Source organism: Carya illinoinensis, chromosome 11, assembly GCF_018687715.1.
Source record: "Carya illinoinensis cultivar Pawnee chromosome 11, C.illinoinensisPawnee_v1, whole genome shotgun sequence".
In the NCBI taxonomy this organism is placed as follows: Eukaryota; Viridiplantae; Streptophyta; class Magnoliopsida; order Fagales; family Juglandaceae; genus Carya; species Carya illinoinensis.
The window spans coordinates 12,271,233-12,284,545 of record NC_056762.1 but is presented as its reverse complement, the minus strand read 5'-3'; the positions used below and the strand labels follow the sequence as shown (position 1 = coordinate 12,284,545).

At 34.0% G+C, this 13,313-nt stretch overlaps 1 protein-coding gene across 10 annotated transcripts; it reads right to left on the bottom strand.

The window, feature by feature from the left end:
- Nucleotides 1-3,402: 3,402 nt before the first annotated feature.
- On the bottom strand, nt 3,403-7,886 carry LOC122281873 (amino acid transporter AVT1I-like). Of its 10 annotated transcripts, none has more exons than XM_043093715.1 (5): nt 7,393-7,886; nt 5,959-6,049; nt 5,628-5,771; nt 4,906-5,513; nt 3,403-4,100 (listed from the first exon to the last, which is right to left on the bottom strand). In XM_043093715.1, exons 3-5 carry the CDS (start codon nt 5,716-5,718, stop codon nt 3,582-3,584), a joined length of 1,218 nt encoding a protein of 405 aa, XP_042949649.1. In that variant the 5' UTR covers nt 5,719-5,771; nt 5,959-6,049; nt 7,393-7,886; the 3' UTR covers nt 3,403-3,581. The 10 variants fall into 10 exon arrangements, with proteins under 10 accessions (XP_042949649.1, XP_042949651.1, XP_042949653.1 ...); XM_043093717.1 differs by having other exon boundaries at nt 5,959-6,045; XM_043093719.1 differs by having other exon boundaries at nt 7,509-7,886.
- Between the last annotated feature and the right edge of the window lie 5,427 nt (nt 7,887-13,313).

Sequence of the window (13,313 nt, the reverse complement as noted above, 5' to 3'; positions counted from 1 at the left end):
AAATTAACAATTAAGGATTCAACTACACTAAACAATTTTAATTAATTTGAAAATTAAATAATAAAATTGAATTTATTTATATTTTAATTAACCTTTAATCAATTTAAAATGAAATTGTAATGTATATTTAATGAAAGCTTAAAGAAACAAGAAAAAAATAACTGACATAAAATAAAATAAATAGCAAATACAATGTCCAAACTTTTAAGCCAAAAATATCAAAATACACTATAAACTTCAAATTGAAATTAAATAAAATGTAAGGAATGAAAAGAATAAGTCAAATGGATGGAGATAGAGATTAAAAGTAATGAAAGAGATTGGACTGTAGTAACAATTAGACTTCACAAAAAACTCTTCAATGATGCTGTAGTTTCTCAATGAAAAGAAAAGAATAAATAACAGGTCCAGTGCGGCTTGAATTCCATCTAGAGAAGATATGTCTGCGGTATGAATGAATTAATGCCCCAAGAGATAAAATTATGTGCGGCCTTAAATGCATGAATTAACTTGCTGAACGAAAAGAAGGTGTGCCGCTTGAATTAAATGCCCAAAGAAAATATAAGTGCGCGGCGCAGAGAAAATAAAAGTGTTGCCGTGTTGAAAATGCCCCCAGCCAAAATAAAAGTGTGTGGCGCGCCTTTGAATAAATGCTAAAGCTGAGAAAAAATTCGAAAATCCGACTCCGGCTCCGACTCCGCTCTGGCTCCGACAAGAGTCGGAGGATTTTTCCGGTGGGAAGTCGGAGTCAGAGTCAGAGTCGAAGTCCAGGCGGATCCGACTCCGACTCCGCTCCGATCCGACTCCGACTTCCCACCGACTCCGACTCCGACTCCGCTAATGTATATATTTTATAAATAATATATGTGTTTTTCTATATATTAATCATATAAATATAAATATAATAACAAGTAATATTAATGTATAAATACTAAAATGCTTAATAACATGTAACATTATAATACTAATGTATAATATAACATATAACACTAATATATAAGTAATAAATTTATAATAGCATTTAATACTAATGTATAAAAATTAAAATTGATTATATAGATTTTATATAACTATATCTTATATATTAACATCATTAGTTAAATTCAATAATTTACTAGTAATTCACACTAGTTATTAGTTATAAACTTATAGTAAATAAGTTAATAAATATTAATAATTTACTATATACTAATAGACTAATAGTATTAGACTATTAGTATATAGTAAATTACTAATATATATAATAGTATACTATTAGTTATATATATATTAAATTAATATCTTTAAGTTATTATCTATTAGTACTAGACTACTAGTGTAACTAGTGTTATCACATATTATTAGTTACTAGTTACTAGACTATAGTAAATAAGTTAATAATTATTACTAATTTACTATATATTAATAGACTAATAGTATTAGTATTAGTATTAGTGTATTACTAATATATATTATATATATAATAGTATAGTATTAGTTAATATATATAAATTATAATAGTATACTATTAGTTAATATATATTAAATTAATATCATTAAGTTATTATCTATTAGTACTAGTGTAACTAGTGTTATTACATATTATTAGTTACTACTTACTAGTTAGTAGTTATTACATCTAGGCTATCTAGTTATTAGACTATAGTAAATAAGTTAATAAATATTACTAATTTACTAATTTAATAGTATTAGCATTAGTGTATTACTAATATATAATATATATAAAAATTATAATAGTATAGTATTAGTTAATATATATTAAATTAATATCTTTAAGTTATTATCTATTAGAACTAGTGTAACTAGTGTTATTACATATTATTAGTTACTAGTTATTACATCTAGTTATTTGTTATAGACTATAGTAAATAAGTTAATAAATATTACTATATATTAATAGACTAATAGTATTAGTATTAGTATATTACTAATATAATATATATATATATATATATAATAGTATACTATTAGTTAATATATATTAAATTAATATCACAATATAATTACATAATTATTAAATATATTCCCTTGGATATAAAAACAATAAAAAAAATTTGTCAAATTTCTAATATATAACTAACTCACTAAGTTAGTAATAATTAATAAAGTAATAATTAACTAGTGATTTTTTTAGTGAGTTAATTAAATAATACACATTAAATTGTTACTTAATTTTATTTTTTAATGTATTAATTTTGGTTAGATAAATTAGAAATCTCAAATTATATTTAAAAAAAAAAATTGATATGGAAGCCCAAATCCGATTAGAGTTGCAAATTGTAAAATTGAAATATTAATTGGGTCAAAGAAAAAAGTCTAAAAAAAAGTCCAATAAAAAAGCCCAACAAAAAGCCCAACTCCGACTCCGCTCCGACTCCATTCCGACAATTCGGAATCGGAGTCGGAGCGGAGTGGGGTCTAAGTAGAGTCGGAGTCGGAGGTCGGATTCGGCCTCCGACAAAGTCGGAGTCGGAGGAGGGCAAATCCGACTCCGACTTTGTCGGTGCTCAGCCCTAATAAATGCATATATATATTGCCCCCAGCCCTCTTTTCCTTCTGGGGCGTGAATGACCCAAAAATCAAAGGAAAAGTCTTCAGGTCCCAGCGTATGACTTTTACTTTTAAATTTTCATTTCTTTTGACGACTACATATAAAAATAAATAAAATAAAATAACAAAAACAATATAATATTTGTTATACATATAAAAAAAAATTATGTATAAAATCATGCTACTAACTATGTATAAAATCATGCTACTAACTATGTATAAAATCATACATAAAAAAAATTATGTATAAAATCACAAGTTTTAAAATTAAGAATAAATTATGCTACTAACTAATTTAAATCACAATTTGGATTTATTTATTTTAATATTTTTTTATATAAAACTAATAATAATGTAATAAAATAAATAAAATATATTAGTTCTAAATGTATAAAATATACAATATTTCAACTTAATTACGAAAGACGACTTTAACGCAAACAATATGGTTCAACGATAATTTCGAGTAGTTAGCATAGCCATAATTAACGAAAGCTCATTGACCAACTATAGTTGAATTTTTTTTACACGACACGTACGATACATTAATTGTGAATATGTATATGCATCTTACCATCGATTAGAAGCGTCGATAAACTAATTTTGTCCATACCTAATTCTTTCCCAGCTTTTTCTTTTTGTTTTTACTCTATTTTCCATGGTATGGTTTACATATTGAAAAATTTAAATGGCTTATGAGAGAACAAGGTTTTCAAGAAAGACAAAGGTTCGAGTGCTTGAATTGAGCATAATGAATGAGCTTTTGAAATGCAATCAGCCAAACCAATTGGTTGGGCGTGGATGATTCGTAAAGTGACAAGACTACATGACTACCTAAACTGGAGATTAACATTAATCTACCAAAACTTGCAATTGCCATTTTATTTTATAGTTTGTATTACATACTACAAAAAAGTGATAGTTCAAGAATTCATCAAATCCTTGTTTTCCTCATACAATAATAGGAGGATGCATGCATGACAGGACATATTGATGCATATGAAAAGAAAATACAAACTTCAGAATATGATCTAAACATTTTGTAAAAGGTCAACAAAGGCTGAATAGGTCCCTAAAATTCCTGCTACACTTCCAAATACTATTATTGCTACAACACCCATAAACTTACTTCTCCAACCATTGAGTGAAACAGCAATCTTCAAATAGCACAAGCATGGGAGTACAAATGAAGCTGCCACAACAAATATAGAACCAATGATGGCCATGAGGTTCTCAAAATATGGAAATACATGTGCCACAATTGCTGTGCTTGTAAGCAATACGATTCGGATAATCATTCGTAAAGGTCTCGAATTCTTGTAATTTGTAGATAGCTCACGTTCAAAGGCAGTTGCAACTGGGGTTATCACTAATGCATACTTTGTAATTGGAATCAGCAAAGTGGAATATATAGCCACTTTTGCACCAACTTCTCCACTTGGTAGATTCAGAGTTATTTGTGATTCTACGTTGTCTCCATACATGAGATACCCCACAACAGCTGTTAGCATGTAAGTTAGCGTTGTGAGACTGTAACTAGACAATAAAACCTGCAAAACAGTAAAGAGAGAAGGAAAACCAGCTTACAGCTGTTAGATGGCTGCAATAAATAACTAAAGATTATAGTGTTTGCAGATGAAGACGTACGATAAAACCTGCAAAACTGTAAAGAGAGAAGGACAACCTTACACTAGTTAGATGCCTGAAATAAATAACTAAACTGTATGATCAAAATGTTTGCTTTGATGTAGGTGAACTACATATACATGGAGTTATTGATGGTATATGAACAAGAAATGCATCGAAAATTGATAATTAGTTATTGGGCTTAAACCCATTTTAAAGAATGGTCTTAAGGTTAAAAATTTTGTGTTGGTCTCTAGGTTTCATTCTGTTAAGATATTGTCCCTCCTGCACGAGTAAGTCGATTGAGTTTTTAACAAAAATATTGACCGGTATATATATTAAAAGTTCAATCGACTTACTCATAATATATGGGATGTGTAGGTTTGTGCATGTGACATTACTAAAAAAATTTTCGCGTGACGGAAAGAAATCGTCAACCTACTGGCACAACAACTGGCGACTGCATCACCAAATAGATATTGTGTCGGTTTACTATTCAACCGTTTTGTGATGGTTTGTCACCCAACATTCGGTTGAACGTTCGAATGTGATCAAATTTTAGTGACGGCTTGTGCATGTGACATATATGTCATGAGTAGTACTAAAATACATATAAGATCAAATAGAAAAACATAAAATAGTTTGAAAACATAAAGTACTATGACAAGGAGAGTCTCATTTAACATATACTAAAAATTGCATATAATTGTGTTTGGGTAATTTGAATACCTTGCTGAAATTACATCTTTCTCGCATGGAAATGTATATTGAAGGGACCGCAGGATGTCCGCCAAAGCAAACAATATATAAGCTAACTGCAGTAGGAATGCCATCCACATTTAACCACGTTCCCTTTGCTTGAAATCCAACTCCACCAAGTGCACCAACGTAGAAAATGGAGCCAACTATGACAACGCAAGTAAACACTCCCATGGCAGAGACATAAGATAGTATACTCAAGTCAGATAAGAGCATAGAGGGCAAGATAACTAGTGCTGTAATGATGACAAATGAGCATCTTCCACTGATTATCAGTGTACCAATCTTGAGCGCAAAATGTGGAAACAACTTCTCTAAGTTGTCGACTTCTAGAATCAAAAGCCCTATTCCAATAAGGAACAACTCAGAGCTCATGATGATTGAGACTATTAGTCTACCTCTTTTACCAAATGCTCGTTCAGCAATGTCCAGGTAGTGTCTAATTGATGGATCAGCATCCATACATCTCTTTAGCAAAATGCCAGTGTAAAAAGTCAAAGCGGCAATTAAGAAAAAGAACACCAAGCTCAACCACCCTCCTCTTGAGAGTGCATAAGGGACTGTTAGTAAACTGATTCCTGAGAAGTAAAGACACATAGTAGTTATTGGTCTGTATAATTTAATAGCTATCAAGCTAAATGAAACAAGATCAATGTAAATAATGTATATAGGATGGAAGCATCCTTATTTACCTAAGAACGCGTTTGTTACATTGTAGCATGCATTCAAGGAACTCGATCCAGTCCTTTGACTAGTTAGTGGTGTCCCTAAGTCACTTGACATGATATTTCAGTCTGGAAAATTGATTGTAGAAAACCGGCTTTGATTGACGGATTCTGCACTGAAATATATATTGCCTCCATAAAACACAAGTTCGAGTTACCAAAGTCGACAAAATTAATTAATAACGACCAAAATGTTGATAGAAGTTATGGCTAATGATCTCATGAAATTTTAGGAATATAAAATGAATGCAAGATACCTAAATGATCGATCTTTAGTAACTAAAATAACCATTATCACCTGAAACTCTTATAGATGGAAGATTGCAGCCTTAGCCTCCTCGGATTTGGCGCTGAAAAATAATTGAACCTTGATCTGCTTCTGCATCTTTCTAACGACAAAGGAAAATAATTTGGGACCAGAACGTTAAGGATGCATATAGACAATATATGAGATCACATGCGTTAGACAGTACTATATATAATATACCATTTCAGAACTGATTAATTTATACCTAATTAATGAGATTCAAAAGGAAAGTTAGGAAGCTCTACTTAAAAAGTGATAAAGAATTAACCAAAAGAAAGAAACAAATGGCAAAAGCTAGGCATATATATATATATATATAGAGGGAATGCTTAAGCTTATATAGATCGATCGATGATATATAGAAAAAGGCATCAAATAATTAAGAGAGCAGTTGCATATATAGATCAGTGTAATGGGCATGGAAATTAAGATTGGGTCCTACCATATTATATTGCTCTTAAATATGCCTCATATATAGCTTGTAGCTAGGCATGAATTTTTCTGGGCAGCCATGAATTTTGTTTTAATGTCTGATCATGACTGAAATTTGTTATATATTAAATGACCCCACTTTCCACAAACAAGATAGGGAGATATTCTCCATACTTTGCTTGTATCTCTCTCTAGTTCTTAGTTGTAACTGGGCATGATCTTTGTATGCCTCTAGTGTACTCAGGCTATGCCTCTTTCATTAATAAAATTTACTTTTACTTATCAAAAAAAAGATAGGGAGATATCGAGTATTTTACACCACATAATTCCAAACAAGCATTTCTCGTTTCCGGTTTTTCAGGTATTTTTTCCCAAATAAATTAATTATTTCTAAAATCTTTACTTCGATCGGTAATCAAAACTTTGGGATAAGACGAGTCTAGGAATTAATTATTGCAAGGCTCAAAGAAAAAAAATCATTAGTCAATGGCTTTTGAGCATCGTGTGTAATTATTTATTTATTTTTTAGGACATCTTCTATCCACAATAGCTGCATCGTGCGTAATTGATATATATTGTAATTAAGAGGCACGTGTATTTTGCAGGCATGCACATATTATATATATCTTCTATATATAAAAAGTGGGTATAAAAGGGAATTTCTTGTTTAAACAGTTTTTCTTTGTTTTTCCATTATTTAGCATTTTCCTCAGTTTTCTAAGCAATCAAACGTCTGCTTAACAAAAAGTATAAGAAAACATGGAGGAATTCGAGGATGGTGCGTTGTTGATTTTATTTCCTACTTCTGACCCACTGCTAAATCCGGTACCAAGAATCAAAGGGAAAAAATAATAGTCAAGAAATGTAAATCTGTAACAAATTTTGAGTAGGAGATGTCTTGGTCGAAAAATATGAAGAAAGAACAGAAACAAAACCAACAAAGAAAATGAAAGAAAGTAAAAGATTAATTGTACTACTGAATTCTTAACTTACAATGGAGATTGCCCTCTTGCTCGAAGCTCCCACAAGATTTAATCAGAAAAGAAAAAAAAAATGCACAAGGATGAAGGCTAGCAAGATTTAATCAGAACAGAAACAAACAAACGCACAGTTGCGAAGAACTCGAAATTGGAGTTGCAGGTTTCGTTCAACCGCTTGAAGGCTCTGGCTCATGAAGCAGTTAAGAAGCACGACTAGAGCGGGCCGGAGGCAGGGGGATGAAGCTCTGCGCGAGAAGGAAGAAGCTCTAAGGTCAAGTGAGAAGGTCACAACAGAATGGGCTAAGGCGAATAGTGCAAAAGAAGAGCTTTCGAAGCAGAGAGATGAGATTACGAAGCAATTTGATGAAGCGGTGAAGGAGAGGGACGGATTAAGAGCAGGAAGAAGAGGAAAAAGATGAAGAAGAAGAAGAAGAAGGGGGGAGGGGGCGTGCGGCGCGCAGGAGGTAGGAGATGAAATAGGTTTCCAATCTTAGGCTAAAACGGCAGTGTTTTAAGTGACAAAACAGAAAACAAATAAATTTAAAACAGGAAGTCAAAGGGAATCTAATAAAAAAGCTAACCGAAGTTATAAATTTAGACTTGATTACTAAATGACATGTTTGGTTGAGTGGACAATGGAATTCTTTATTCTTATAAATTTGGACTCATATGACAAATACTGATGCAAATATTTTAGATCATAACAAAACGTTAGAGGCCAGAGGGAGAGGAGATCAGTATGCCGGATTCTTTCGTTCCATTTCGATGCACGACATCGTGTAGCCCAAGTGGCCTGGATTTTGGGAATCTTGTACGTACAATAGTCTGCAACTAGCTTTCCATAAATGTTATTACTATTTTTCGAATAAGGGGTTTTTGGGTTTTTGCATTTGAGGAATTGATTTATTATTTTAATTTTTATTATTTTTTCTTTATTTTATGATGTGGTATTAAATAATAGATTTATAAATAAAATATAATAAATAATTTTAATTATTTAATACTACATCTTAAAATAATAAAATAATAATAAAAATAATCCTGAATCTGAATCTCAGCTGGTTAATCATTATCCAAGCATGAATTAGCAATAAAAATATTCAAAAAGAAAACTGATTATAAGATAACCATATTTTAATATTTTATAACGCGCGATTAATGAGGAGCATCGCGTGTGGACTTCTTGGTTCATATAAATATCCCATTAGTTTACAGATATTTAATTGTAGTGATGACTCATGCATTCAGCCTAAAGTACTTTCAACATTATTTTTCTGTATAAAAATTAAATAGATGGGGGGTTACGATATTTTAAACTTTTTTAGACTATTTAATTATATATCTTCAAATTAAATGTTTAAAATTTGTCACAGCATGATCATTAATTATTATATTTACCACTTCATCGAATATATTTTCCATATTGTAAAAATTAATTAAAAAATTACTACTGAAATTTAGTGGTTCTACAACCAAGCGAGTTCAGAGTTTTATCAAATAATGGAACAAACAATATTAGAAATAAGAGAAATGATATTTACAGTTGTGGTTGTGCAAGCGGCGTGCAGTCGCTTTGAAAAAAATGAATTAATATTGGACCCACATGAAAAAAAAATAACTTTTTAATCGTGGACCCCACTTTTTTTCAAAGCGATTGCACGACGTTTGCAATTTCACGACTGTATGTAGCATTGCTCTAGAAATAATTATCGCTTTGCATGCGCTGGGATATTGCCTAGTGGCAGGTGACTACATTTAGGATTTTCAGAAGAAGATGCCATTTGTTTGATGAGAAATAAAAATGAATATTGATAATTTGAGTGACTGAAGCTGAGGCAACTACTTTAGAAGTAAGAGATATCAAGCATCAACTTCGCTACCCCTTTTTTTTTGTTTTTTTTTTTTATTTTTTTTTTAAAAGTAGACTTGCATTAATAGCTATGAAACCATAGTTTGAATACAAGATGGAATGTTTACAAAAGTTGTGGTACGACCACTGATGCTAAGAGCTAGCATCTTTGCTTAAGGCATGAACAACTACATTGATTGCTCTAACAATATGCCTTATTGACCATGAATTAAAAATGCTGAGGATGTCTCTGGTGTCTGCTATAATCAAGCATGAATAATTGAGGTCTTCTGTCTTTGATTTTAGGCCTGATACAACCAATAATGAGTCTCTTTCCAAGATGATGTCTTGATAGCCTAGTGACTTGCAGAAGGTTACTGCCTGGAAAGCTGCAAAGGCTTCTGCCATGTGAGGATCTGGGAACAAATCCTGATTCATCCTAAGGGTTGCTAACACTTTGCTCTTCCAGTTTCAAATAATGACTCCCACCCCCACCTTGCATGATACTTTGTCCACTGAAACATCCCAATTAATTTTGATTTTGCTTTGAGGAGGAGCCTCCCAATGGGTACTATTCTGCTGACTCGGTGACTTGGTCTTCTTACTCACATGTAGCCATTGAAGGTCTTCTACCAATTGTTGAGATTGTTTGACCACAGAGGTGGGGTGAGTGAGGTGACCTTTGAAGACCCCTTCGTTTCTTCTTTTCCAAATGTTCAAAGAAGTGATAGCAAAGATGAGTAACTCTTCTGTCCCCAGTGAGTCCTCTAAGCTTTCTAACTTCTCTACAAATGGAGGACAATGTGTGCTAGCCTTCTGAAATTTCCTATTACTCAATGCCCACACATCCCTTGCTGAGGGGCAATCCTAAAGGGTGTGTTCAATGGTCTCTGTTGTCTGTAAGCAGATGGGGCAAGCTGGGTCTTCTGTCACCTTTCTTCTTTTTAAATTGGCTCGAGTGGGTAGAGCATTAAGGCAAGCTCTCCAAAGGAATGTTTTAGTGGTATTGGGGATGTTTAATTTCCATAATCTGGTCCATGGTGCTTGAGGGATTCTGAGGTTAGATGATTGACCTCTAGTTTGGTCTTCCAACTCATTTAGGAGGTGGTAGGCTGACTTGACAGTAAACTGGCCTGATGAGGTGCATCTCCAATATAGCCTGTCAGGCTTGGAGAGGGGACTAATTGGGATTTTCAGTATTAACCTAGCCTTTTCCTTAGTAAACAGGGAGGAAACCAAATCCCTTTTCCATTGAAATGTCGAATTATCTATGAGGAAGGATACTTTTGTATTCTCATGTAGGAATCTAATTGAGTCTTTAGGCTTGAAAGTATTTGGTTTGGGAAGCCATTTATCCTTCCATATCTCAGTTGTCTCTCCATCTCCAATTCTCCATATCATCCCCTCCAATAGTAAGGGTCTTGCTGCTAGAAAGCTTTGCCACACAAAGGAGGTGTTCTGCCCCAGTTTTGCTTTGAGAAACTTTTTGTTGGGGTAGTATTTTTCCTTGAGCACTTGGGCCGTTAGAGAATTAGGATTGGAGACTAGTTTCCATCCTTGCTTAGCTAAAAGGGCAAGGTTGAAGTTTGAAAAGTCCCTGAGGCCAAGACACCCCTTGCATTTAGCCTTCTTCATCTGGTTCCAACCCACCCAGTGGATCTTGAACTCCTGAGTCTGCTGACCCCACCAGAAGTTCCTTACCAATTTGTTGAGTTCATGGACTAACTATTTGGGAAGCTTGAAAATACCCATGCTAAAGTTGGGATGGCCTGAATGATGGCTTTAATAAGTACCTCTTTGCCAGCTTGGGAGAGGAATTTATTCTTCTAGTTAGAGATTTTTGCTTGCATTTTATCTAGAATACCCTTGAAAGAGTGATTCCTGGATCTTCCTATTAGAGCAGGGAGTCCTAGATACTTTTCATATGCATTTGTGCCCCTTATCCCTGTAATGCTAGTGGTGATATCTTTGGTGTCCTCTTTGGTGTTTGAGCTAAAGAATAAGGAGGTTTTCTCCTTGTTTAGTCTCTGTCCTGATGCAGCTTCATAAGTTTCCAGCAAGTGATATAAGTTACTCCATTCAATGGAATTGGCTTTGCAAAAGAGGATACTATCGTCTGCAAAAAATAAATGGTTAATGGAGAGCTTATTTTTCTTGATTGGTAGACCTGTTATAATCTTAGACTACTCAGCTTGGTTTAGCATGCAACTCAAGGCTTCAGAACACATAATGAACAGTTAGGGGGAGAGAGGATCCCCTTGTCTGATACCTCTTATGGGGAGGAAGTTGTCTTGTGCCTCTCCATTGATGAGAATGGAGTAAGAGACTATCTCTACACATTTCATTATCAAATTGACCCAGTGATGCTCAAAACCAAGTTTTTTCAAAACTGCTCTCAGGAAAGGCCATTCAATCCTATTGTAGGCCTTGCTCATGTCGAGCTTAAGTGCCATATAACCATCTTTTCCTTTTAATCTGGTCTTCATTGTGTGGAGGGCCTCAAAAGACACTATGATGTTGTTTGTGATCTGTCTGTTAGGGACAAAAGCTGTCTGTGTAGGGGAAATAAGTGCAAGTAATACAAGCTTGAGTCTGTTGGCTATGGTCTTTGCAATGATTTTATAAAAAACATTGCATAGACTTATTGGCCTAAAATATGTCACCTGCGAGGGGCTTGATTTCTTGGGAATAGGGGCAATGTAGGTCTCATTTACAGCATTGGACCAACTGCCTCCATTCAGAGCAAAAAGGATTGCTTGTATAATTATTGGCCCCACTGTCAACCAATGGTCTTGGAAAAAGACAGCTGGAAATCCATCTGGTCCAGGAGATCCCAATGGATTCATGTTGAACATAGCCTCCTTAACCTTATCTTCTGTGAAAGACTGGGATAGGGTAGTTTTCATTTCTGCTATGAGTTTACAAGGTAGTGTGTTCAGGCATTCAGCTATTCTAGTGGGGTTGGATGTGGTAAAATGTTTCTAGAAATGATGTTGGATCTTGCAGCTAATTCCTTCCTTGCTTGTAATCTCCTGACCTGCCTCATTTAGGATCTTAGTGATAGTGTTATGCTTTTTCCTCTGGTTGGCACATTTATGAAAAAAGGATGTGTTTCTGTCCCCCTCCCTGAGCCAGTTTTGTTTGGCTCTTTGTTTCCACTTTGTGTTTTCCTCATCAAGTAACTAGTCCACTTCCCTTTTGAGTTCTCTAATTTCAACATAGTATTGTCCTTCATTCTATTCTTTAAGGTGATTGAGCATGATCAATTTTGACTGTAAGAGTTCCTTGTCTAGCTTATGCAATTCTTTGCTCCATTGTTGCAGGCCTAACTGACAGTTCCTTAAGCTTTGAAGAGTATTGCCAATAGTATCAAGAGTTTCTTTGAGGTTTTCCCATGATCTTTTGATTAGAGCCTCACATCCTTCTCTTTTACTCCATTTGGCTTCAAATCTAAAAATTCTTTTTTTCCTTAGCCTGCTGAGCTTGTTATGAATGGTTATGAGTAATGGTCTGTGGTCTGAGGAGTATGTTGCTAGGTGATAAATAGAGTGGTCTTCAAACATAGCAATCCAGGAGGAATTTCCAAGCACTCTGTCAAGCCTTTCCTTAGTCAATGGTCTGCCCTCTCTATTGTTTGCCCAAGTGTATCTATCGCACTCAAAACCAAGGTCACTGAGATCATAGTGCTCTAAAGTCTGCCTGAATTCCATTATTTGTTTGTAGGGTCTTATGGCTGCACCATATTTTTCATCTATGTTGGTTATCTCATTGAAATCCCCAAAGCATAGCCATGGGACTTGTGGTGCTAGTGTTAGAGCTTTTAGGATTTGCCAGGTTTCATTTCTCTTTGCAGTTATGGGGTGCCCATAAAAACCCGTTAGAAGCCATGATTTATCAGTGTTTGGCAGTTTGGCATAGGCTGAAATGTGCCAATCAGTATAAGTGTCCATTTTCACCTCCACATTTGAGTTCCATAAGAGGGCTAGTCCACCACTTTTTCCTTTACTTTTCATAGTAAAGCAGTTATCAAAACCCAGTTTAACTCAGGTTGTTTCCATCTTATAACTTGAACACTTGGTTTCATT

Bases quoted from the DNA above. Each gene is read 5' to 3' on its own strand.
- LOC122281873 (XM_043093715.1), bottom strand. From the start codon at position 5,718: ATGTCAAGTGACTTAGGGACACCACTAACTAGTCAAAGGACTGGATCG. The intron at 5,514-5,627 runs GTAAATAAGGAT...TTTACTTCTCAG, and splicing joins TGTAACAAACGCGTTCTTAG to GAATCAGTTTACTAACAGTC. The intron at 4,101-4,905 runs GTATTCAAATTA...ACTGTTTTGCAG, and splicing joins AAAGATGTAATTTCAGCAAG to GTTTTATTGTCTAGTTACAG.